General features: G+C 35.7%; 2 protein-coding genes across 6 annotated transcripts; both read left to right on the forward strand.

Annotated features, from left to right (window-relative positions):
• The first annotated feature begins 13902 nt into the window (after positions 1 to 13902).
• LOC127081804 (uncharacterized) lies at positions 13903 to 18104 on the forward strand. 4 transcript variants are annotated; one of them, XM_051022031.1, is made up of 5 exons: positions 13903 to 14205; positions 16663 to 16846; positions 17450 to 17522; positions 17605 to 17660; positions 17850 to 18104. In XM_051022031.1, exons 2-5 carry the CDS (start codon positions 16803 to 16805, stop codon positions 17962 to 17964), a joined length of 288 nt encoding a protein of 95 aa, XP_050877988.1. In that variant the 5' UTR covers positions 13903 to 14205; positions 16663 to 16802; the 3' UTR covers positions 17965 to 18104. The 4 variants fall into 4 exon arrangements, with proteins under 4 accessions (XP_050877988.1, XP_050877984.1, XP_050877985.1 ...); XM_051022027.1 differs by having other exon boundaries at positions 13966 to 14205; positions 16683 to 16846; XM_051022028.1 differs by having other exon boundaries at positions 13996 to 14205; positions 16783 to 16846.
• Positions 18105 to 18498: 394 nt separating this feature from the next.
• On the forward strand, positions 18499 to 21322 carry LOC127081802 (protein yippee-like At4g27745). 2 transcript variants are annotated; one of them, XM_051022026.1, is made up of 3 exons: positions 18499 to 19109; positions 20149 to 20372; positions 21039 to 21322. In XM_051022026.1, coding segments are annotated over exons 1-3 (318 nt in total). In that variant the 5' UTR covers positions 18499 to 19016; the 3' UTR covers positions 21040 to 21322. The 2 variants fall into 2 exon arrangements, with proteins under 2 accessions (XP_050877983.1, XP_050877982.1); XM_051022025.1 differs by lacking the exon at positions 21039 to 21322 and having other exon boundaries at positions 20149 to 20593.
• The last annotated feature ends 6019 nt before the right edge of the window (positions 21323 to 27341 follow it).

Raw genomic sequence — 27341 nt, forward strand, 5'->3', positions numbered from 1 at the left:
TGCAAAATAATTTATAATAAATCTGATTGAATCTTAATCATAAATTTTGCACCAAGTAACATCCACCATGCCCCGTTGATCAGGGCTAGATGTTACACTACACACATGCTAGAATACCGTGTTCCACATGTTGCACCAGAACATCCAAATTAACTATTCTCAATGATTTATAGATCATCTTTGTAGAGTGAATTTTGGGAAAGGTAAATTTGAACTAAAACTGTAATACCATTTGTCTGGCCAGAGACCATATGTTGCAACACATATGTTGGAACATCGTATTTCACATGTATCCCTTTTGCACCATAAACAACTTGAATAAACTCCATATTGTTTTGCATAATGCAGCCAATCCAGAAGGAACAACAATAAACGAATACACAATTGAGAAACTGAGAGTCTCATATGTAAGAACAAAAATTGTTCTACAACAGATTCCTTGATTTTGATGATAACAAAGGATGAAACCAAAAATGGCACCCTAACGAAAAGTTTCTAAGTGTGCAGGGTTCTAAAGAAAGAAGGAAGAAATCTGATGATGTCATCAGATACAAAACCAGATCAGATACAAATCATCAAATGATCAGAAGCATCTGAAGTGAAAACAAGTTCAAGAAAGTCTAACTCTGAGCAAAACAACAAGTATCAGAAGCATCTAAACAAGAAGTAGCTCTAGAAGTTCTGACTCTGAACAACGCTATCTCTAAGCTCCAGAAGTTATCAGCGCTATCTGAAGAAACTATCTGAACTCACAAGAGATTAAACGTCAGAAGCAAGATTCCAAGACTCTCCAGAAACACAAATACTCTGAGCATGGAATTGCTAATCATGAAAGAGTAAGGTTAAAGTCAAGTAAAGATTTGCAAATGGTTTTCCTAATTAAGAAAGAGACGTTAATCTCCAATTTCAATAAAGAAGATACTACTTGTGGTAAGTAGTCATTTCAAGGAGAAAAAGTTATCCTGCAGAAGCTGTTTATGTTATGGCGTAAATTCATCTTATTACTCATCAGTTTCAACTACTACCTCATTGATCTATATAAAGGATTGCAAATCAACATTCAGCAACTACTACACATACAAGGAAAAATTATACTGAAACATCAACACAAGAAAACCTTCTTGCTCTCTAAATCTTCACGAAGCTTTTGCTTATAACGTGAATCACTTTGTTCATACTATTGTAATACTTGCTTATCTTAGAAGCACTCTAGATTACATAAATCTTTTATCTATTGTTTGTTTATTTCCTCAAGCGACTTTGTGTAGTCTGTATACTTGAGAGGGCTAAGAGATTTTTATCTTAGACGTTGTTTGTAATCTTTCAAGATTAGTGGATTAAGTCCTTGTTGAAGGCGAAATCACCTTGGCCGGGTGGACTGGAGTAGCTTTGTGTTATAAGCGAACCAGTATAAAATCATTGTGTGGTTTTCATTTTGAAAAGCGCTTATTTTTCCAAAGAATTCAAACCCCCCCTTTCTTGTTTTTTCTCACCTTCAATTGGTATCAGAGCTCCGGCTCTGTTATTGATTTTCTAATCAAACACTTAACCGTGTAGAGAGATCCAGTACGAGAAAAACAATGGCCCACTCAAATGAAAGAGATTCTTACAATGCTAAGCCTCCTGTTTTTGATGGAGAGAAATTTGATTACTGGAAAGATAGAATCGAAAGTTTCTTTCTGGGTTATGATGCTGACCTCTGGGACATAGTCACAGATGGATATACACCTCCAGTCTTAGAAAATGGAGCTGAAGTTCCCAGAAACAAGATGTCAGAAGATCAGAAACGTATCTTCAAAAATCATCACAAGGCCAGAACAATACTTCTAAATGCTATATCATACAACGAATATGAAAAGATCACCAACAGAGAGACAACCAAAGATATACTTGACTCTCTGAAGATGACCCATGAAGGAAACTCCCAAGTCAAGGAGACGAAGGCTCTGGCGCTTATCCAGAAATATGAAGCCTTCAAAATGGAAGATGACGAAGCTATAGAGGCTATGTTTTCTAGATTTCAAACTCTTATTGCAGGTCTTAAAGTGCTAGACAAAGGATACACGACTGCAGATCATGTTAAGAAGATAGTCAGAAGTCTGCCAAAGAAATGGAGACCTATGGTTACTGCTCTGAAGCTGTCAAAGGATCTGAACAATATCAGCCTTGAAGAACTTGTTAGTTCTCTCAGAAGCCATGAGATAGAACTAGAGGAGGATGAGCCTCAGAAAAAGAACAAGTCCGTAGCGCTAAAGTCCAGATCTGAAAGACGGAAACCTGACAGAACCAAAGTTCTCCAGGCAGAAACTGAAGATACTGACGATTCTGAACCAGAAGACTCTGATGATGAAGAAGAGTTGTCCCTACTAACCAGAAGAGTCAAGCAACTCTGGAAAAAGAGGAACAACAACTTCAGAAGACCAAGACCCAGAGGGGATCGATCAGAGTCAACTTCAAAAGGTAAAGCTAACAAAGATATTACCTGTTATGAATGTAAAGAAACAAGTCATTACAGAAATGAATGCCCCAAGCTGAAGAAAGACAACTCTAGAAAAGAAAGCTTCAAGAAAAATACCTTCAGAACAAAGAATGGATTAATGGCCACCTGGGATGATAGTGAATCTGGATCATCAGAATCTGACTCTGATGAACAGGACAACGTAGCACTTATGGCTACCACATCCAGCAGCTCAGATGAAGAATCTGAAGAGGTATTTTCTGAACTTTCTCGTTCTGATTTAGAATCATGCTTGTCAGAAACTCTAAGCTCATATCAGAAATTAAAACAAAAGTTTAAAAACATCAAAGGCTGTCTTAAAGCAAAATTTGAAGAATGTAGAGAGCTTGAGATAACAATTTTATCACGAGAAGATACAATCAAATCTTTAATGTTAGAAAGAGATGGAGCAAAAAGAAAAAGCTTAGAATTAGAATAAGCGTTATCTCAAACTCCACAAACTTCAAATGCAATAATTTATAAATACGAAGAAGCCTTTCAAGAATTTCTGAAAAATGGGATAGATAGGAGTATTATGGCATCCATGATTTATGGAGTTAGTCAGAACAATAAAAAGGGAATTGGGTATGATTCTAAGGAAGATAAAACTTCTACCAGTAACCAACTTAAGTCTCCCTTTTCATATCATTACACACACACACAAGAACAAAAATTTAAAAATGCTAGAAAACCCAAAGTTATAAGAAACTCTGGGAAAACTAATCTGAAAGGACCCAAGAGATTCTGGGTACCAAAAGATAAGATTGTGTATGTTGCAGATATCCTATGCAGCAAAGTTCAGACACCAGTCATGGTACCTGGACTCTGGATGCTCGCGACACATGACGGGAAGAAAGTCTATGTTCCAAAGTCTGGAACTTAAAGATGCTAGATTTGTAGGCTTCGGAGGAGATCAGAAAGGAAGGATCAGAGGCTCCGGAACTATTGGTAATGGTACTCTTCCCTCTATATCTGATGTTCTTTATGTGGAAGGATTAATGCATAACTTGTTATCCATAAGTCAATTAAGTGATAACGGTTATGATGTAATCTTCAATCAAAAAACATGTAAAGCCATTAATCAGAACGATGGCTCTGTCCTTTTCACAGGCAAGAGGAAAAACAACATTTATAAAATAAATCTTTCTGATTTAAAAGATCAAAATGTTAAATGTCTAATGTCAGTTCACGAAGAGCAATGGGTATGGCATAGACGCTTGGGCCACATTAGCATGAGGAAACTTTCTCAGCTAACTAAACTCGAGTTAGTCAGAGGCCTACCTAAACTGAAGTTTTCTTCAGATGCTCTGTGTGAAGCTTGTCAGAAAGGAAAATTTTCAAAAACATCTTTTAAAAAGAAAAATGTTGTTTCTACCTCTAAGCCTCTGGAACTTCTTCACATTGACTTATTTGGTCCTGTGAAAACAACATCAGTTAATGGAAAGAAGTATGGACTAGTCATTGTTGATGATTACAGTCGCTGGACATGGGTAAAATTCCTAAAGCACAAGAGTGAGTCTCACTCTGTATTCACCAGTTTCTGTTCCAAAGTGCAAAAAGAATTTGACTCTAAAATTATTAGAGTCAGAAGTGATCATGGTGGAGAATTTGAAAACAAAGATTTTGAAGAATTATTTGATTCTAATGGAATATCCCATGATTTCTCTTGCCCTAGAACTCCACAACAAAATGGAGTTGTAGAGAGGAAGAATAGGACACTCCAAGAGATGGCCAGAACCATGATAAATGAAACTAATGTAGCAAAGCACTTTTGGGCAGAAGCTGTAAATACAGCGTGTTACATTCAGAATAGAATCTCTATAAGACCTATTCTAGAAAAGACTCCCTATGAACTGTGTAAAGGAAGAAAACCAAACATTTCATATTTTCATCCTTTTGGATGTTCTTGCTTTATATTAAATACTAAAGAACATCTGAACAAGTTTGATTCCAAAGCACAGAAAGGTATTATGTTAGGATACTCAGAACGCTCTAAAGGCTACAGAGTATACAACACAGAAACCAAAATTGTGGAAGAATCAATTCATGTCAGATTTGATGATAAGCTTGACCCTGAAAAGTCAAAGCTAATTGAAAAGTTTGCAGATTTGGAAATCACTCTTGTAGAATCTGATAAAACTCCAGAAGCAACTGTCACTCAGAACTCTGAAGAAATTAAATCTCCAGAAATCCCAAAGAAAGTCAAAAGTCGTATCAATGTATCTGAAGATTTGATTCTGGGAAACAAGGACGAACCTGTCAGAACCAGATCTACCTTCAGGACTTCTGAAGATACTACTCTGGGACTAGTGTCTCTGATTGAGCCTACGTCTTGTGATGAAGCACTTCAGGATAACGACTGGGTGGCAGCTATGCAAGAAGAATTGGATCAATTCTCAAAGAATGATGTCTGGGATCTCGTTCCTAAACCCAGAGGCACTCATGTCATTGGAACCAGATGGGTTTTCAGAAACAAGCTGAACGAGAAAGGAGAAGTTGTCAGAAACAAAGCTCGACTGGTAGCTCAAGGTTACAGTCAACAAGAAGGTATTGACTATAATGAAACCTTTGCTCCAGTCGCGAGGTTAGAATCTATTCGTCTTCTTGTATCTTTTGCTATTAATCACTCTATCAAATTATATCAAATGGATGTCAAGAGTGCATTTCTTAATGGTTATATTTCAGAAGAAGTGTATGTCAATCAACCTCCAGGCTTTGAAAATTCAAATTTTCCAGAACATGTTTTTAAACTTAAGAAATCCTTATATGGACTCAAACAAGCTCCCAGAGCTTGGTATGAACGATTAAGCAATTTTCTTCTAGAACAAAATTTTATCAGAGGGAAAGTTGATTCTACACTCTTCTGTAAAAACCTTAATAATGATCTCATGATATGCCAGATTTATGTTGATGATATTATTTTTGGTTCTGCTAATATCTCTGTTTGCCAAGAATTTTCTAAGTTAATGCAGGCAGAATTTGAGATGAGTTTAATGCAAGAACTAAAGTTCTTTCTGGGAATTCAAATTAATCAAACTTCAGAAGTCACGTACGTCCATCAAAGTAAATATATTAAAGACGTTCTGAAGAAGTTTGACATGACTGAATGCAACTCTGCAAAAACTCCCATGCACCCAACTTGCATTCTGGAAAAGGAAGAGGTAAGCAACAAGGTTTGTCAGAAGCTCTATCGAGGTATGATAGGCTCTCTTCTCTATCTGACTGCTACTCGTCCTGATATTCTCTTTAGTGTCTGTCTTTGTGCCAGATTCCAATCAGATCCTAGAGAATCTCATTTAACAGCAGTTAAGAGAATTCTTAAGTATCTGAAAGGAACTCCTAACCTGGGCCTGATGTATGAGAAAACATCAGAGTATAGACTCTCGGGTTATTGTGATGCAGATTATGCAGGAGATAGAATAGAACGAAAAAGCACTTCTGGAAATTGCCAGCTTCTGGGAAACAATCTGATATCCTGGGCTAGCAAAAGACAATCAACAATTGCTCTATCAACTGCAGAAGCAGAATATATCTCAGCGTCACTGTGCACAACTCAGATGCTCTGGATGAAGCATCAGTTAGAAGATCTGCAAATCTTTGAGAGTAACATTCCTATCTTTTGTGATAATACTGCTGCTATTTGTTTAAGTAAGAATCCCATTCTACATTCCAGAGCCAAACACATTGAAATAAAACATTATTTTATCAGAGACTATGTTCAGAAAGGGATAGTAACATTGAAGTTCATTGATACTGAACATCAATGGGCAGATATCTTTACTAAGCCTCTAGCTGAAGATAGATTTCTTTTTATCTTAGAACATCTGAACATCAAAAATTGCCCTGAGTGAAGCATGGCTCTGAAAATGTAAAATGAGACTCTGATAAAAACAAATACACTTCTGCCTCTGACTCTGATACTTCTACCAGTTAAGAAGATATCTGAGTTAGAAATCTCCAGGAACAAACCCCTTGGTATTCCTGAAGATCAGATACATCAACACGTGGAGCTCTGAGCGTCTAACCTTAGAACTTCTAGACAGCTGTCAAAAGAAATTCAAAAGGCAGACGTTTGAGTTCTCCTCGAGCAGTGTGCGTACTGTGGGATTAGACATTCATTAATTAGCTGTAATCATTTTTCCCCCCAAGCGTGCTTACTTGAGCGTTGTGCTAACGCAATTTTATGTGTCGTTTTGCATGTGTTTCACTTAGAGTATATAAACACTTTTCTCACATTTCACACACTTATCACTCTCACTCACTCTAAAACCCTAAACCCTCTCTGAAGCATTCTCTGCAAGTTCTTCATCTTCATCAATCTTCATTTTCTCCTTCACCATGGACGCTCAACAACAACAAGTCTTTAACTTCTCTCAAGAAATGGAATCAAGTTCTACTGCTCAAACCTCAAGCATTCCAACACCAACGGTTACAGGCGTCACCATAACCCCTGTTTACAAAGAACCCCATGTTCTTGACCGTGAACGCCATATTAACCTTTCAACCCCTTTTGAAGGATTGGACGTGTTGTGTGAATCACTAGTTGATTTCGACAACTTGAAGAGAAATGGCGTTGATCTTACTGAAGAGCTTCGTAAACAAGGATGGGAAAACTATTTCCAAAGGCTTTATGGTCCTGTTTACCCTCTTCTCATCAAGGAGTTCTGGAGGTTTGCAGATGCAGATGACCACTTCATCGTCTCATATGTTCTGGGGGTGAAGATTGTTATTACTGAAAGGTCAATTGCCTCCCTGTTGAACATGGAAAGAAGTGGAGGAAAAAGGATTTACAACATCCCTCCTAGGTCAAAGCGCATTACTGATGTAATCAACCCAACAATCTTCAAACCCAACACTGAAGGAAATCCTTCAAAGAACAAAGAGCTGCACCAGAACCTCAGAGTGTGGCTGAAGATTATTCTGGGAACTATTCACCACCGTCCAGCCTCTAACTCCTCTGACTACATCAATGCAGACCAGAAATGCATTCTGTACTGCATTCAGAAGGGTGTGAAGATCTGCCTCCCTGCTCTCCTTTTCAGATATCTAAGAGATTTTGTCAGAGAAACCAGAAACAAAATGAAGCCCAAATCCTACATCCCTCTGGGAAGATTGTTATCTGATGTCTTCATTGAGAATGGGCTGGTGGATCATCTGGAGAAGGCCAAGCTGATGCTAGATCTGGCAATAGATGTTGGGAAGCCTCTGAATGCCAGAAATCTCAAGAGTATGGGGATAATTAAGAAGATTCAAGTCAGACCCACTCTAGACACATCCTGGGATTGTTTGAAAGATCAGAGGAAGATGCCTCATGGCCTTGCCAGGTTCTTCAAAAATGAACCCAGAGATGCTGTTGCTATCTATCTTCAGCGTCTGCTGGATGATGGTGTTGACATCTCTGACTTCAGCCTCGACGACTGTCTGGATTCAGAAGAAGACTTCGTCAGATACAAGAGAGGTCTCTCTGAGAAGAAGATAACACCTCCGGCAAAGAAGGCAAGAATTGAAGAAGCTTCTGGAAGCAGATCTTCAGCTCCTCTGAATATATCTACTGGTACGTCTGTTCCTTCTGTTACCACTAATCCTCTGATGGCTTCTTCTAACCCTCTCTCTTCACAACCTACTTTTACTACCTCTGAAATCCCACCTTCAACCACCAGAACCTCCCAACCTTCACCAGTTCTAAATGTAGCCCGTACTTTCATACCTCCCTCTAAACCTGCACAAACTCACCAAAGCACTTCCTCTTCATCATCCTCAGAACCAGAATCACCCCCATATGTTTCCATCTCTTCTGACCCAGAATATCCTGACCCTGATTCCCCAACCATAGCCATAATTTATGCTCATAAACTTGCTTCACAACAACAAACACAAACACAATCTGAAGCAACTTCACCTCCACCACAACAAACAACCACCATACCTTCTGAAACTCAACCATCTGAACCCCACACCTCTGATATCACCCCACCAAACATCTCCGCTGCACCTGAAGCTGAACCCTTAGATTTAAACCCTCTTTACGCTTCACCCCAAACATCTGAACCTCAACTAGAAGCAGAATCTGAACCCCAACCTGAATCAGAATCTGAACCTCACACATTAAATCTCAGCCCTCCAAACTCTCCACCTCATACCTCTGAACCTGAACCTGAACCTGAACTTTCTACACCTACCCTTGAGGAAGCCATCATGCAGGTAGCAGAAGCTTCAGTACAAAAGGTCAAGTCTCTGACCACTAACTCTGAAATCAGTGATGATCCTAAATCTGTAAGGACACACTGGAACAGAGTCATTGGCTGGATGACCTCTGAGTCTTTTAGACTGAAGAACATCTCTGAACAAGTCAGAAATGGCTACATCAGAGATGCTGAGGCAAGACTCCAGGAGAGACTTGCCAGAGAGGCTAGAGGAAGAGAGATTGGCCAAGGAAGCTGAAGAAGAAGCACGAAGACTGGAAGAAGAAGAAAAAGCTCGTCAAGCTGAAATCCTAAGGGAAAAGGAAGCTGAAGCTAAGGCTCTGGCGGATGCAGAAGCACAAGCTGCTGCTGAAGCTGAAGCTCAGCAGGCTCTGACTCTGGGGGAGTCCTCTTCTGTGATCCCTATGGTTCTTCAGACTCTGAAAGAACTTAAGCAAGATCAGAATGAACTCCGGGCCAGAATGGACAAGCAAGATACTGTCAACGACAACATCCAGAATATGCTTGCAATGTTGCTTCAGAGAATGCCTCCGCCTCCGAACCCTTAGGCACTTAGGATTTTATTTATTTTGCTTGCCTGTTGTTTCTGTTTCTTGCCTTCTCTGGATCTGATGTTTTCTTATTTTTTTGTTGCCTTTGTGCTTCTATTTTAATACAATGTTTTTCTCTTCCATTATTTATTTTTTTACTATGTCTTTTTGATTCTGACAAAAAGGGGGAGAAGTCATTAATAGCTCTGGTGAAAATATTGTCTAATACCTTAAGCATTCTGCAACATATTTTTCTTAAAAATAAATTTATCTAACCTGGACTTAAGAAATTGCAGAAGGTATCAAGAAACCTCTTTAACTTAAGAAACTCTGGTAAGAACTTCTGAACTCCCTAACACTATCTCAGGGGGAGCTTCTGTCTATCCGATCTAATATTATTCATGTTTCATCTGCTAATTAAGGTTGTTTTGTCATCATCAAAAAGGGGGAGATTGTAAGAACAAAAATTGTTCTACAACAGATTCCTTGATTTTGATGATAACAAAGGATGAAACCAAAAATGGCACCCTAACGAAAAGTTTCTAAGTGTGCAGGGTTCTAAAGAAAGAAGGAAGAAATCTGATGATGTCATCAGATACAAAACCAGATCAGATACAAATCATCAAATGATCAGAAGCATCTGAAGTGAAAACAAGTTCAAGAAAGTCTAACTCTGAGCAAAACAACAAGTATCAGAAGCATCTGAATAAGAAGTAGCTCTAGAAGTTCTGACTCTGAACAACGCTATCTCTAAGCTCCAGAAGTTATCAGCGCTATCTGAAGAAACTATCTGAACTCACAAGCGATTAAACGTCAGAAGCAAGATTCCAAGACTCTCCAGAAACACAAATACTCTGAGCATGGAATTGCTAATCATGAAAGAGTAACGTTAAAGTCAAGTAAAGATTTGCAAATGGTTTTCCTAATTAAGAAAGAGACGTTAATCTCCAATTTCAATAAAGAAGATACTACTTGTGGTAAGTAGTCATTTCAAGGAGAAAAAGTTATCCTGCAGAAGCTGTTTATGTTATGGCGTAAATTCATCTTATTACTCATCAGTTTCAACTACTACCTCATTGATCTATATAAAGGATTGCAAATCAACATTCAGCAACTACTACACATACAAGGAAAAATTATACTGAAACATCAACACAAGAAAACCTTCTTGCTCTCTAAATCTTCACGAAGCTTTTGCTTATAACGTGAATCACTTTGTTCATACTATTGTAATACTTGCTTATCTTAGAAGCACTCTAGATTACATAAATCTTTTATCTATTGTTTGTTTATTTCCTCAAGCGACTCTGTGTAGTCTGTATACTTGAGAGGGCTAAGAGATTTTTATCTTAGACGTTGTTTGTAATCTTTCAAGATTAGTGGATTAAGTCCTTGTTGAAGGCGAAATCACCTTGGCCGGGTGGACTGGAGTAGCTTTGTGTTATAAGCGAACCAGTATAAAATCATTGTGTGGTTTTCATTTTGAAAAGCGCTTATTTTTCCAAACAATTCAAACCCCCCCTTTCTTGTTTTTTCTCACCTTCATCATATGCCCGAGTCCTTATTGAAATTGATGTAATAATTGAACTGAAAGATTACATTGCCATCAGAGATCCAAAAGGAAACAAAATAATGCAACAAATAGAGTATGAATGGAAGCCACATTTTTGCAAGATATGTAACAATGTTGGACATGAATGTGAAGTGAAGCAAGCAAGGAAACAAACAGGACAAGACAAACAAGTATGGACAACTAAGCAAAATAATGATGCAATCCAAACTACTAAGGAGACTGAATAAACTAATCAAAACAAAGAGCCAGGTACATATAATAGTGAGTATGGGTTAGAGGTATATAAATTAGAATGGACTATGGTTGGATCTTAAAAAAAACTCAAAGGAAAAGGAATCATGGTGGAAGAAAATAACTCAGTTAAAATATGAGACATTGTATTTGGATGAAATGATGGATTTGAAGTCATGAGGACTAGAGAAAATCCATCAGCATCTGATGCCAAAGTTCCATGGTTTTATCATGTAATGTGAAGGGCTTGAATAAAAAAAATCAAGACATATTAAGATTTGAGCCCATCTCAAGTAGCTACAAGTGTCTCGTGTGGCCATGTTAGAAACCAGAGTGAAAATGAATAATGCAACCAAAGTAAGAAAGAGGTTTGAGAATGATTGGAATTGGCTTGACAATTGTGAGCGTCACCCTAATGAGAGAATTTGGGTGATGTGAAAGAATGAAAACATGGACATTAAACTTAGTGAATACTCTAATCAATTTCTTAGTTGTGAAGTATATAACATTGAAGAGAAAAGGCAATACTGGATGACTGTGGCGTATACTCATAACCAACTAATAAATAAAAGAAAATTATAGATGGATATCAAGCAACTGACTAGTAATATACAAGAATAATGGATGGTAGTTGATGATTTTAACAATGTCCTTATTGTAGCAGACAAAACTGGTAGGAGCCCTGTGTAGAATGTGGATTTTGATGAGTTGGAAGGCACGATGAATGATATAGGCTTATATGAACATGAAACTATAGGGAGCCATTATACATGGTCAAACAAACATACAAATGATTTCATTTATTCTCGTATTGACAGAGCCATATGTAATAGATTTTGGTTCCTGAAATTTCCTAATAATGAGATTGAAGTGCTAAATGCTTACATATCTGATCATTCACCTCTAAGGGTTAATCTGGTGGGTCATAAAATTGGTAGGATAAGACAACAACCTAGACTCAAATTTCGGAATAGTGTTGTTGGGAATTATGAGTTCATGGAAATGGTCACTAATAGTTGGAACAACGATGAATCATGAAGGCCAATGTATATGGAGGAAACTCAAACATTTATGACCAATATTACAAGGTTAGAATAGGAAAGCAACTAAAGGAGTTCAAAAATTACAAGAGTACAAGATGCAGTTCACATAAGCACAACAAAGATTGACACCTGACATGTTTAAGAATGAGTATATCCAAGAAGTTAAACAAAAAATACTATTTTATTTGAATAGTAAAACGATTTATAATTTAAGATGAAAGTAGTAATGTTTAGGGTTTGTCTTTAACACAAGGAATTTGAGTTTTTATAGGAGAAAACCAGTCAGAGGTTAGCATCCTAGCAACATAAATTGTTAAACAATGATGATCTTTTCACTTTGGTTAGGTCTGTTCTGAACTCTATTCCAAATTATTACATGCAAAGGACTTGACTACCTCAACCAACTTGTAATTTTATTGATAGGATGCCTAAGAATTTTTTGTGGAAAAGTAAATCAAACTCTAGTGTGCATCTCGTTGGCTGGAATAAAATCACTAAGACTAAAAAGTTGGATGATCTTGGGGTTTTGACCAGGATTATGATTCCTCATGAGTTCAAATTTTGAAGCATAAGTACATCAGTGAGGAAATGTTCCTTGATATGAAAAAGAATATGGGATCAATTACTTAGAATGCAGTTATGAAAGCTCTATATGCTATTAAAGATGGATTTGAATTTAGGCTAGGGGATAAGAACTCCTCTTTTTGGTTTTCCTATTGGTCTAGGGTATGGAAATTAGCAGAGCATGTTCTCTATGTGATTATCCATGATATAGAAATACGAGTGAATGATGTTTACTAGGATGAGAATTAGAACTTCAATTTATTATATATTAATATTCCCCGATTGTTTGTGACTGCCTAAAAACGTTTTCCATTTGTTTGAATTCTTTGGTTTCTGATCGATTAATCTAGAAAGGTAATTTAGACGATATTTATACTTTTCAGGATGATTATAACTGACTTAATAAATTTGAATTTGTTCAAAATACAACAGACAATAACTCTTGAAAGTGGGTGTGACATATTCCTACTCTTAAGAATGTGAAATTCTTCTTTTGAACAAATTTACATAAGTTCCTTTCTACGAGATCAATATTGTGTCATCGTGGTATGCTCCAGACGAATCTCTGTCCTAAATGCAATCAGAACATTGAGACGATCCTTCACTGCCTAAGAAACCGTGAATTTTCTACTCGCTTTTGAAAATTTATTGGCCTTTTGGACCTATTACGCTGCCAAGAGGATAATTTATATGATCGAATTAGACATGACATAAATGACAACTCTATCTTTTTGGCCGCTTGCTGGTGGTTGGGATACACTAGGAACAAATAATGTATTATGAATGAAATGATATCTTCCTGTATTTTGAAACTCATCATAATGAATTATGTTAATCTGTAACCTAAATGTTTTATCAAACATAATATGTCTCATCCAACGAGAACGATCACATGAAATTAAAGATAATAATATGATTTTGAATATCGATGGTAGCGACATCGATAATCCCGACGTCTAAGGTTTTTATGGATTGATTTGAAATGCCGATGGTGCTTGGGTTCACAATTTTGCAGGTAATGCTGAGTTGATAGTCTTATATCATGTTTTGTGTATGGTCTGGGAACTTAACATAGAAAATCTGATGTGTCATTCTGACTTCAACTCTGCTATCAAACTTATCTTAGTGTCTGTTAATGTTTGACATCATTATATCGTGATTCTTCATAACATTAAAAGAACTTTTCTCTAAAGAATGACGAGTTGAAATATTCCATAAGAAAAATATTTGTGTTAACTATCTAATAAAACATGAAGCTAATGAGTCTTTTGTAGAACTTATCATTGCAATCATCACCCTAACGAGACTTTATTTTCTATTACTTCTAGTAATTACTTTTCTCTTTTTTTACTCTTATTAGGTTTATTAGGTTTAGGGTGTTCTTTTTCTTCTTCTTTTGGAGCCAAAAACAACGGTACGTACATGAGGGATAAGCCACCATTTTCACTATTCTAAATTTCCCTTCACTTCAGGGCTGAGTACGGAACATCGATAGAAACCGTAGCTACCACCGCCTCCGCTGACCTGTTTGACCATCGCGCTGTCACACTTCTCTTCTCTCTCGGTGAGTCGATTTCACATTCCCTCTCTTTTCTATTAACTTTACTGTTGATTTTTATTCCATGTATGCAAAGTTTTGGGAATTGGATTCAATCATGGATGCTAATTGCCGTCAAAGATGATTTCGTTTCGGTGGTTCATGTAAAAGTGATGATTGAGCATGTACGTTCTCTCACTTTGATAGCATGTTGGATCCACTAGTTTATGTGTTGTATCATCTGAATTTTAGTGTAAAAATAGTTTCCTATATGTATTGATTTGATAAATCCTTTTCTCCAATTGGGCTACTTAGAAGATATGCAATGTATCTAAGAGAGGGACATTTTTATGTTAGAATAATATGAGTAATAAGTCTTATATCTTAACAATTTTAGGTATTTGTTTGTGCTTAACATGGAAGTTTTAGGGAATTTAAACATTTAGTTTGGTCCTTATAGTTATAAGCTATGCAGCACCGACACATGTGAAAAAAGGTGTATCTATGTCCGTGTCGGTATGAGACACCTGCACCGACACTTGTGATTACGTTTAATTTATCCATTTTTAAAAATTATTACTGGTGCCGCCGTGTCGGGATCGTATTCGGGGTGTCCGTGCTTTATAGGTTATAAGTGGTAACAGGGAATGAAACTGTTTCCAATGGCAGAGTATTTTCCCCTTTTCTGTCTCTGCCTTCTTTGCGTTCTTGTCATGCTCTTTCATGATCTGCTGAATGGCGAGTGAGTGCTATATGCCTATTTGTGTGTACTAAATAGGATGTCTATGTGGATCAATATTGAGAGGTTATACTTTTGGAAAACAAGTGAATGAAAAGTTTGATTCTTTATCAAGACAAATAGAACTTACTGAACATACTGTCTTGAGAATTAAAAAAATTCATACCAGATTGATTATCTAGATTTCAATGCCCATTTGAGAAGTTTGAAGTCAAGCTTTACAATCTCGGACACACTCGTTCAAATGAGTTTGGGTCTAGTAGTACATACCAACCAAAGCAATTTTCCTAACAATTTAAGGAGTGTTTGAATAAACAATTTAATTAAATTATTAGGAAGTTATTTGTATTTGGTTTGGATTCAAAAATTGAATAGCTATTTGTGCTCTCAACACCTGCTTTCACTATAAAAATAGAATTGGAGATGAGAATTGAATTGAAAAGGTGACTTGGGTATACTATTACTATGTCTAAGTTGTTACCTTAAGATGTCTTAACTTAAGGAACTTATGAAAATAAGAAGAATATATTTTATGGGCATATCATAAGATATTTATATAAGTTACACTAATACTTACACAAGTAGTTATATACGAGAGAGACGGGCTTTAAAAAAATTCCAAAGAAACTCTTCCTCTCTTTAGATGTACCATAATGGAGATGTAGGGATAATAACGCGCAATGCTAGTTTCCATTGGTGAAGATGTTAAATAAGAATGGTGGAGACGTAGAAAAGGTACTTGCTAATATTTAGCTTAAATTAGGTAAAGGGAGCGAGGACCAAAATATTGAGCAATGATTGTCATACATGAGGTCTTCTGCCTGTAATTATAGGGATACTATGTGTTACAGTTGGGGTTTGCTTGCCATGTGATTGGGCTGTTCGATGTTTGTTTTGCTCCATGAGTCTAACTCTACTTCATAATGGCTGTTGAAGGGTTTGAAGGATGAAGTATCCATGATTTTGTTACCTTTCTATTTGCTAGCATGTTAGGCTGTAGTTGTTACCGTGAGCCAGAATAATGGTTTGCATTCATTGAAGTGATCACATATATAAACATATACTAATATATATTTAGCAGGTAATGATTTTTAAATTAAGCCAATTAAGGTTTAAATGCACTTTAGTTCCTTAATTTTGACAAATATTAACTTTTAACTCCCTATTATTTAAACTGGATTTTTAATCCCTGATTTTACAATCTTTGATATTAATTAGTCCCCATCATTTATGATGATATGGAAAAACTTTCCAACATCCACCGTTCCACTCAAGTCCTCTAACACTGTTCTTGATTTTCGTCTCTAAAAAAAGTTTCGAGATCTCATGGTTGTTGGAGCTTGGAAAGCTCGATTTTGGGAATGTAATATAATTTCACTTCGAGATCCTCAATTCAAATTGTAAAATAGAAGGACCAAAACTCCGTTTTAAGAAATGAGACTAAAAGTTAATATTGATCAAAATAAAGAGACCAAGTGCATTTAAGTTAATATAATATTATTTCTTCATTTCATTTTTTACATTAAGAAAATCTTTTACTTTTGAAGTTCTTCTCAAATTCAATTTAAATGTTGTTGTATTGGATAGCCTAAGACTAAGGGTTTTATAAGGTGGCTAAATTAGCTCAATCCATACGAGCTGAGTTGGATTGGCTATCTCGATAAAGCTAATTCAAGTTTTGTAGATCCATTGACAACCCGCCCAATCCAACCCAACCCACTCCATTGTAATTTGATTGTGCACAGTGTTTCCGTTATCATTGCAGAAAACCCTAAAAACCTCGTTGTATTGGGTACAATACTAAATTGGCCTGAAATTCTTCCAATTGGAGCTTCTCTCACCTTTGCTGCTCGAAGTTATTGCAGAGTTAGCTATTTAGTCACACATGGATGTCACACCAGGCGCCCAATCTCAATGGGATTTTAGCTGGTTACTCTCTTTCTCTTTCTCTAGATTTTATAATTTCAATGAAATTTTTTATTATCTTTATTGTTACTCATGCTTTTTAGTTTTAACTTTCTTGCAGTGTAGCAATGTGTATATCTGTTTCATATCAATATTGTTTTGAAAAACTACTGATGCTTTCAAATTATTTGAGTTTCGTTTACACTAGTAATCACATCATTTATGGTATTGTTTTACTTAAGGCCACTTTATAAATTTTGCATGGCTTGGTTTTGTATCCTACACTAGTTCTTGGAGCTTGAAATGAAAATTTTAGGATTTAGAACTTCACAACTTTCTTACTGGTCAATAGGGAAAATAAAAATCTTAATTTTGGAATTCATCATTTAAATTTGTAAGGTTAAAGAATAGCATTTTCTTATTACTTTTAAGAATCATCTATTCTAGTAAGTGGTAACAATATCTGTTCTATGACATCATTATAATAAAATAACATGTACATGTACTACAATTGTGGGAACTGGGAAGATTTTCATAATTATGAACATTCACTACCAGAGAAAAGCTTGTAATGAAAAGTATGAGATTGTGTACCAAAATCATTTACTATACTGTTCACCATTGCAGTGACCTAGAAGTGGATTTTGGATCTGAAGAGAATGCTTCTATTGTGTACGCTACCATAATTGTTGACAAGGAAGTGAGTGTTTGAAGATATGGCTTTCTGATTCTGTATTAGTAGTTTCTCAACTAGTTTTTCATTATTTCTATGTCTTCTGCAGTTGCAACCTGGTAAAGTAAAACGATTCATGACAGTTTCTAATGGAAAGCTAATAGTGTGAGTCGTTCATCATTTCCTGCTCTGCAATAAATGCTATTTTCTTGAGGTTATGCTTTGACGAGTTTGCATTGCAAATTTGCAATCTATTGCATAAATAGATGAATACTGCAACATGTTTGGTTTAGCTTTAAAAACACACTGCTGAATCTGTAGTGTTGCTTAATCTTTCCTCATCCTTCTCTTCAGGCACTTTGAGGCAATAGAAGCCAGATTTCTTCGCGCGTCATTCAGTGCTTTTATGGACGTCCTTATACTAGCAACCAAAACAATTGAAGAATTTGGTCAAGGAATGGAGTTGTGAGAGATCAGCTTCTCTTTTGGTTGTTGCATTATTTAAACGTACCCTGTAACTTCAAATGTTAAAATGTAGTACCACTATTACTTTTTGTATGATTATTTAAGCATGAAGTTTTTAATACATGATGGATGATTTAAGCTGTAGCAGTGTCTGCAAGACTGCAATAAGGAATGCTTAAGCCATCTAATTTCAATCATAGCTTATGTTTGATTCTACAATAAAAAAACTGATTTTGAATAAATTGATTTGTTAAAATTGAACGTAATGTAAAAAGTGATTTATGATCGGATAAGTTAATGCAAAAAAAAAAAACTTGAATAGTAAGTAAAATTTAATGTAAAAATCACGATTAAATTAAAAAATTACAATTTTATAGTAAAAACTAATTATGGAGGTAGAGTTAGTATTACAATAACATTTTATTTATACTTAAAAATATTTGTGTACTTAATTTAAAAAATAGAAGCAAGTCCTCTTATCTTTTTCTCCAAAATTAAGCTTCAAATAAAACTAATATATGATTGTTTCAACCGGTTTTGTAAATTCAATTCAGAAATGAGGAGAAGCAGCGGTGTTAAAAAGCATAGATTCAGCCGCTTTAACTTCAATTTCTTCATTTTTTAGAAAGTATTTTAGAAAGTAGTGCCGCTTTAACTTCAATTTTAGAAAGTAGCCATTTCGGTTTCATAAAGTACGCGTGGTGATATCCCGGATGGAGCGCGTGGAACTAAAAAATAATGATCCCAAAATAGTAAAAATGATCACTTCACCTACCTAACAGTTACATTGGAGACAAGTTCCACTCTCGTCATTTGAGTCTGAGCGTTGGCTCGCTATGCTATTTATAAGTGGCTATGTCTTTATCTGATTAGATATTATTTATTTAGAGAAAGAATATTTAGTTATCTGTGTGATGAATGAATTAATTAATTAGTACTTGCACGCTATCTTTTTCTCTGTATCATTCATTCTTATCTTGTTGTTATTGCAGACTCTATCGTATTGGTCACGCATCTGAGTTATTTTCAATCTGAAATACAGTTACCAAATTATTCATGGCGGAACTCATAGTGCCTCGTTTGTACAGTTGCTGTAATTGTAGAAACCATGTTTCACTCCACGATGATATCATTTCAAAGGCTTTTCAGGTACTAACTAGAATCTTTTTTTTTATTTTTTTTTAAAACTTTTTGCCTCGAGAGTTCTAGGGTTGAGGTTTCAAGAGAAGAAAACAATTGCAGCTTATATTTTTCAATCAAAAAATGGTACTAGATTCACTAGACACCGTTTCTAAAGCTAAAGATTTACATTTTTTGATTTGTTATGGATAATTAGAAGCGTATTGCTTTTTAATTTCAACGTTGGATTCATGTTTGGATAGTTCTTTATTCTTTTCTCTTTATTATTAGGAAAATAAGAGTTTATTACCTAGTTTGATATAATGATTACATGATATATAGAATAAGTGAAATACCCAGTTGGGAGTCTTAAGAACCACATCTAGAGGCGTGAGGATGTGAGGATAAATGGTGGGTGGATCGATAGTAGAAACCTAATATCAGGTGATCCAACGAATTTTAAACTGGACCCTGATACCATCTTAAAAATTGTGATTGAACTTAACTCAACCTTATAAAACCAGCTTGTAAAGTGAGAATTGCCTCAATTTATAAACATATGATAAGACCATATATTGTCTGAGACTCTTTAACAATGAGCTTTTCAGATATAAGATAGTATGTTAGAGTGAGACTCTTAGGCTGATACATTGCCTATAATATAATGCAGATATTGTGATATCCACATATGATGCAAACACTCAATTAGTTGCACAAACCTTTGTATTTATGAGTTCATAGTTTATGTTTTGTTGTAAATATCATAATTAAGCAACTAATTTAGAATGAATGCACTGATATATGTATTATACTGAGAATCAATGAGGGATATGACAAAACAGCTAAATATCGCGATTGGAAATATTTCAACAGTTGCATGTTTGGTAGTCAAAAACATTCTCAAGGGATTATTGGTTGTTTTTTCGGATTTGAACTTCAAGTTTTCTCCAACTTAAAGTCTTCATTTGTTCTTATTTTTGGAACTTACATTTCCGTGTTATGATTTTATCTCATACAAAAGCTTGCCTAGATCATTTGCTGATATTCTTTTCATGAATTTTCCTACTAGGGAAAAAACGGCCGAGCCTTTCTGTTTTCCCATGCCATGAATGTTATCACTGGGCCAAAGGAGGACAGGCATCTCTTGACTGGCCTCCACACCGTTGCGGATGTTTACTGCGGTGATTGCCGAGAAGTTCTGGGTTGGAAATACGAAAGAGCTTATGATGCTTCCCAGAAGTACAAAGAAGGAAAATTCATCCTTGAAAAGTCAAAAATTGTTAAGGATAACTGGTAGCATTTCCTTTTGCCCTCAATCCATTCATTCCATTTGTGTTATATAGATTTAGTCATGCTTTGAGATGTGCACTATGTACAGGAAGTACTCCTCTTTATCTATTTTAAATTTTGTCATTGCTTATTCAACTTCAGTATATTTCCTCATGTTATGACTACAAGTAAAATTGTAATATAAAATGTTTATTCCACTGTTGATAAAATCATTTACTGGTTAATGGATTTCGGCTGAAATCATCAAAGAACAGTACTCTGTCCAAACTATGCCAACTTATGAATTTCTCTTTTGAGAGATGAACATTGCTGACATGAAAAGTTTTGCTTTAGCTTCACTTATGGTTATGGATTAACATGTTGGCTGAGATTCAATATTTGAGATTTTGGTTTTGGATGCTCCCATTTCCCTAATGAATAGTGGGAAGTTTTGAAGTTCATGTTTCCTTTGTATGCAAATGTGAGCTGCTCAACATTTTTTGTAGCAGAAGCCTATAATGAATTATCTAGTTTTAAAATTTTTTGTAGCAGAAGCCTATAATGTTGGTTTATTATTTCAGCATTTACCCTTGGCCTAAAAACTCTTGAAGGAAATAGATAGTTGGATTAGAAACTTCATCTTTGTTGGAAATTCCTGACTTCAACTAATTAGTGGTCTGACTTGTGCAGACAGAAATTCCTTAGAGACAAACAAAGCTCCCATTGGCTATCATGTTCAATCATCCATCTGGCAAGGAATCAAGCAACATCTGAAATTGAATGATGTTAAAGAGTTCCATTTGGTAAATAGGTAATAGTAGATCAATCTATTTATGGACTGACAGATTGGCAGTCAGTTGGTATGGTAGAGAAGCTAAACATTCCTGTTAACTTGGATCAATCTTTGAACGCCTTGGTTGCTGACCAGTGACCACGTTGTAAACGAATTGGAAAATCCATGACTACTTCATCCATTATGTAGTCTATAAGTAACACAAAAAAGACTTGCCAACGAAAGGGCAGGTCAATTGGCGAGCACGTGATCTTGCCCGATCCAATGCTCCTCAATCATGGATCTTAATAAAACGTGTCCAGGCCGCTATTGAGAGTAATTGAAATAATCCCAAGTCACACACATTAATTGCACTCCCAATTATGGGGGATGACTCACTTCACTCGCCCCACTGTCAGGTTAAAAGGGCGCCTGGACGGATTCGTAGACACAAAAACCAGCCTTCTCATCAAACCCTGTATCAAGTAAGAGTCTGTAAATACCTAGCTAGATAGTTGGGGATAGTTCATTCACTCATTTACATACTAGAATACAGAGTACTCTTGTGCATCTCATCGCAGGTAATATAAGCCTTATTGTAATCACCAGTACAAAACCCATGTACAATTTTTTTTTAACAAAAAAAGGCCAAGAGGATAGTTACAAAGATACAAAAGTTAAGGGGGACCAAATCAAAACCTCTCAATAAAAAATTCTATAACAAAGAAGTTGAATGGAGTTTCTAGCAAATTCTATAAGAATATCCATATGAACTACCTCCTAACAAGTGAAGTTCAGTACGGGTAAACTAATGTTAGTTAATCTATCCGTATAGTGATTGCCTTCTCTAAAAATATGGGTGGTCAAAAAATTCATAGATCTAGTGATATGTAAAGCATTCGCCCATCTATTTCTTAGTTTACAAGGAACCATAGAAGGATTTTTAAAAGCTAAAATGACTAACTTAGAGTCAGACTCTAATCAAAGGCTAGACCAATTTTCATTATGTGTAAATTCAATGGTGATCATGACCCTAGTTAGTTCTGCAACAAAAGCAACCCGGACCAATGTTCCCAAGCACAATGTTTCCTAAATATCCCACCGCAGGCAGCCATACCTGGCACCCCAATGTTTCCTAAATATCCCACCGCAGGCAGCCATACCTGGCACCCCTTGCCATACCTGACACTCCAACAGAAATGTCGTTCGTATTGCATTTGATCTAGTTTTCAACGGGAGGATGTCAGATAATTTTTTTTGTCTTATGAGTTTTAGGAGGACGAATGGAATATTCAAACTTTTTAGGATGTTGAATTTAAACAAAGAATTAGAAGCAATTTTCTTGGTTGCATTGTCATAGAGACATTAAAGATGACAACAAAGAGATATTGATTTTCAATGAGATCTCCTGTCCTTAAATCTTGCCAAATTCCTAGCATGCCAAATAGAAACGACAATGTTGATGATGGCTGATAACACCACCATCATGTGACACTGAGAGAACCATTTCTTATTCAAGGTACTCCAACTATCACCCAAAGACAAAAACTTATTGACTTGAAGAGTTGATCATAAATGATTTCTTAACTGAGTTACAAAGGAGCATTGGAAAATTAAGTGTTAAGTGGACACAGAATGTTTGAGACAACTTAAGCTTAATGTAAACATATTATCCACAAGACTTTTTTTTTTGTAATTAAAAATATTTTTTATAGTATTAATATTTTTATTAAAACTTTTATTATTATTTAAATATTTAAATAGAAATTGGTTTAAATAATTTATCATAACTTTTTAAATAAAGTGGCTTTTTTTCTTTCTAGATACTAAAATTTAAAAAATATTTTTGAATAGCTTCTTTTATAGGTGAAAGGGGTAGCTTAACAATTGAGCTAGAAGAAAGATGTTCGATATCTAAAAAAATAAATTTTATAATTCATAACAAACATAATTAATATGTTTGACGATTTTTTTATGAGATTAAAGGTAGCGCATTGTCCGTGTAAATTAGTTTTACACTATTATCCAATAGAATTATAACATTTTGTCATATCTTACTAGTATTTTAAAATTAAACGCGTGACTTAACGGGATACACGTCTATGATTGATTAACAGTGTACAAATATTTTACATTGTTAGTGCATATTCTTTTTTTTTATTTATAAAAAATATTTAATTTTTATTTTTGAAAATTATGTGATTTTATTATATTAAAAATTTAAATATTATTATTTAAATTATTAGATATCAAAATGACATTTTAAAATTTTTTCAAGATATTTTCATAAAATCATTTAAAAAAAATATAAATTCTTTTAAAAATCTATATCATCATGACGATATATGTCAATGCAAGTTCACAACAACATATCTTCATTTATAACTGAATTTTGAATCTGGAGGGATCTATATATGATAGAATAAAGAGGATATAAGAATAAAGTTTTTTTAATGACATAGAATATATAAAGGAATAAAACATAATCTTACAACAAAAACTACAAAGCATAATAAGTGTCCGAAAACAAGAAAAGATAAACAAGAAACATAAAAGAGAGAAACACAAACCAACTAACCAAAAAAACCTCTAATAAACAAGGATCATCCAGGAACAAGTCTCAACTACTAAAGAACCACCTCACTAATCACATGCTAGATCTTAAATCAACTAGGTCCATCATCATTAGATCAAATCTCATTAGAAGAGGTACAAAAGATCCACCACTATACTTTGAATCAATGCGCACACTCGATCCGTTATAGGTGCAGGTAGAAGATACGATTATGAAGTTAATCCCTTAAGGTACAAGAGTTCACCTCAGATTTATCCAAAAACAATTTCCAAGCTAAAAAGATACTTTTGTCCTCCACTTCTATAGTTGTTTTTGTAACTCCATTAAAAATAACATCATTTTGAGCTTTTCAAATGGACCAGACTACAACATGCCAAACCATAAGATAGCCACCTCTATACTTAACCCTACCTCATGAAAAAAGAAAGACTAAAACATGATCTTTGTGAATAACTATCTGCCACCCCAACCACCTAAAAACTCTACGACACCGACAAGGCAAACTTACAAGTAACAAACAGGTGAGAATCAATGTCAACCGAATAACCACATAAAGGATAGGAAAGGCTGCTAGGGTCAGATAACACCATTCTCCTATCTAGATGAGAATTTATCCTGCATTAACTTCTAGGAGAAAACCAAGATCTTAGATGTGGCTTAACTACTCCAAATTAGGGGAAGATTTTGACTCTACATTGAAAGTAGGGCCATAAAGGAAGTCAAGCTCCCCCTCTGAACGAGATAAGCAGAGGCCATTAAAAGAGTATCATTACTAGGATGCTTTCAAATTCACTTATCTTTGTCTAGGATAAATATAACGTCTCTAAGCAGCGCACATAACTCATTAAGAACAGGCAAATCTCTAAGAAAGAAGGATCTCATCCATCTATAACCCCAGGACAAGATACCATAGACAACCTTTCCTATCTCACCCATCTTCCCTTTAAGAGGGAGATAGTTTGAGAAAAAAACATGGAAACTTAGTCTTCAAGGGGATGCTCCCTAACCAAGGGTCCTTCCAAAAGGAGGTATAAAGACCCGACCCTACTCTCATAAAAAATATGCATGCTGTGATGAGTAAAAAATATAGACGTCTTGTGAGTGCATTGATTTACTGATCGAATAGTCATGAATAGACAATCAGATGCAAATGAACCGCTCTTGGACCATTTTCTTTTAATTATTAAACACAATCAAGACCTTACAAAGATTCAGATGACCACAATACTCTTGATTATCACCTTCTGAACCTCTAAAACAATGATGAACTGGAATGAACGATGCGCTGAGATTGAGAAATCAAGTCTTTTGACTTCTTAATCAACAGATGACTGAATAAATGTTATCAAGACCAGATAAAATTCTAGAACTCCTGACTTTTCATGTAAACCTTGATGAATCCTTTTAACTGAAAGAAAATGTGATAAAAACGAAACGATTATGCTATGCTGATGCGAGTGAAAAACTTAGGGTATGACAAGCGCTTCATTTTATGTCGGTATATCGACTTAATAAGGCTCAACGGTCAAGGGGATAAATGATCAAGGTACAACCTTGTTCTAGCACATTATTCGAAGGATAATAGTGCTTTAAACATTGACCATTGACTAAAAAATTCCCAGTGGATTTGCTCCAAACTTCCACTTCTCCTGATTCACTAACTCTAGTCACTTCAAATGTTCCTAACCATCTGGACCATAGTTTACTAGGAAACAACCTCAACCTAGAATTAAACAATAGAACCAACTCCCCTTAATTAAATCCCCTCATAGTTTTGCGTTTATCATGCCACTTCTTTGTCCTTTCTTTATATATCAGGGCATTCTCATACGCACCTAAACGCAACTCCTGCAACTCATGCAAATCTTACATTCTTTTACTCCCAGTAGCAATATGATCCATATTCATGGCTTTGATGGCCCAATCGGCTTTATGCTCAAGCTCCACAAGGAGATGACAAGACTTACCATTAACAACCTTGAAGGGGGTGATTCCTATAGGAGTCTTATAGGTTGTCCTATACGCCCAAAATGCGTCATTCAATTTTGTGGGCGAATCCTTTTTAGAGGTGGAAATCATTTTCTCAAGTATCCTCTTAATCTCTTTATTAGAGATTTCCACTTGTCCGTTGGTTTGCAGATGATAAGGGGTCGCAACTCTGTGCTTAACTCCATACTTGGTCAAAAGGTTATTGAAGCATTTCAAGATGAAGTGTGATCCACCATCACCAATGACTAACTTGGGCGTACCGAATCTAGGGAAAATGACGTCTTTAAACATCTTAATCACTATCCGTGCATCATTTGTAGGAGAGGTAATTGTCTCGATCCATTTAGATACACAGTCTACAACAACAAGTATAAATTTGTCCCCATTAAAAGACAAAAATAGACCCATGAAACTGACCCCCAAGCATAAAAAATCCACTTCTAGGATTGGCTTTAGTGGCATCTCATCTATCCTTGAAATGTTTCTAGTGCGTCAGCACCAGTCACACTCTATGGTGAAGACGTGCATACCCCTGAGCCAATAAAGGCCGGCCTGGAGAATCTTGGTTGCAGTCTTGGATATGCTCATATTCCCTCCATAGGGAGAAGAGTGACAACGGGTGATGACACTCTCAATCTCCTCATCCGAAACGCATTGGCGAAAAATACTATCGACACCTCTTTTAAATAGGAGAGGGTCATCCTAATAATATTGTTTTAGGTCATGCAAAAATATCTCTTTCTATTCATAGGTTAGGCCATGAGGCAAGACACCAGTAATGAGGTAGTTGATATAATCAGCATAACACGACACTGCAGATTTAGCTACAACAACTACCTCATATGGTTCCTTCTTTACGCTAGAGCTGCCCTCTTCAAAATAATAATCAAGATGAGCATAACGAGGCACTTCGGCTTTAAAAAATATACTAGCCTATCATAGGGAAAATAATCATTAATTGGTATTTCTTCAGACTTACCATTATTAATTCTAGACAAGTGACCCGTTACCACATTTTAAGTACCCTTCTTATCTTAGATCTCCATGTCAAACTCCTGCAGTAGTAAAATCTACTAAATCAACCTTGACTTTGCATCCTTCTTACTCAATAGGTACCAGATAGCAACGTGGTCCATGTATACAATAATTTTCGATTCTATAAGGTAAGAACAAAATTTATCGATCGCGAACATGATGACCATAAGCTCTTTCTTAGTAGTGGTATAATTTATTTGAGCTTCGTCAAGGGTCCTACTAGCATAGTAGATGACATGCAGTTTCTTATCTTTGCGCTGTCCTAAAACAACGCCTATTGCATAATCACTAGAATCACACATGATCTGAAAGGGTTGACTCCGATCTAGAGGTTGCATTATAGGAGTGGAGATCAATTTTTTTTTTAGCAGCTGGAAGGACTCATGGAGTCCTTCATTGAAAATGAACTCATCATCCTTTATCAAAAGACTAGCCAGGGGCTTGGTTATCGTAGAGAATACTTTTATGAATCTTTAGTAGAAACCAACATATACAAGAAAACTCCGGACTTCTCTCATAGTTTTTGGAGGTTGCAAGTTCTCAATAACCTCAATCTTAGCTATATCAACCTCTATTCCTCTAGCGGACACTGGGTGTCCGAGGACCTTGCCTTCCTTCACCA

This window comes from Lathyrus oleraceus, chromosome 5 (genome assembly GCF_024323335.1).
Source record: "Lathyrus oleraceus cultivar Zhongwan6 chromosome 5, CAAS_Psat_ZW6_1.0, whole genome shotgun sequence".
Classification (NCBI taxonomy): domain Eukaryota; kingdom Viridiplantae; phylum Streptophyta; class Magnoliopsida; order Fabales; family Fabaceae; genus Lathyrus; species Lathyrus oleraceus.

Bases quoted from the DNA above. Each gene is read 5' to 3' on its own strand.
- LOC127081804 (XM_051022031.1), top strand. From the start codon at position 16,803: ATGGATGTCACACCAGGCGCCCAATCTCAATGGGATTTTAGCTG. The intron at 16,847-17,449 runs GTTACTCTCTTT...TCACCATTGCAG, and splicing joins TCTCAATGGGATTTTAGCTG to TGACCTAGAAGTGGATTTTG. The intron at 17,523-17,604 runs GTGAGTGTTTGA...TGTCTTCTGCAG, and splicing joins CCATAATTGTTGACAAGGAA to TTGCAACCTGGTAAAGTAAA.
- LOC127081802 (XM_051022025.1), top strand. From the start codon at position 19,017: ATGGCGGAACTCATAGTGCCTCGTTTGTACAGTTGCTGTAATTGTAGA. The intron at 19,110-20,148 runs GTACTAACTAGA...TTTTCCTACTAG, and splicing joins TCATTTCAAAGGCTTTTCAG to GGAAAAAACGGCCGAGCCTT.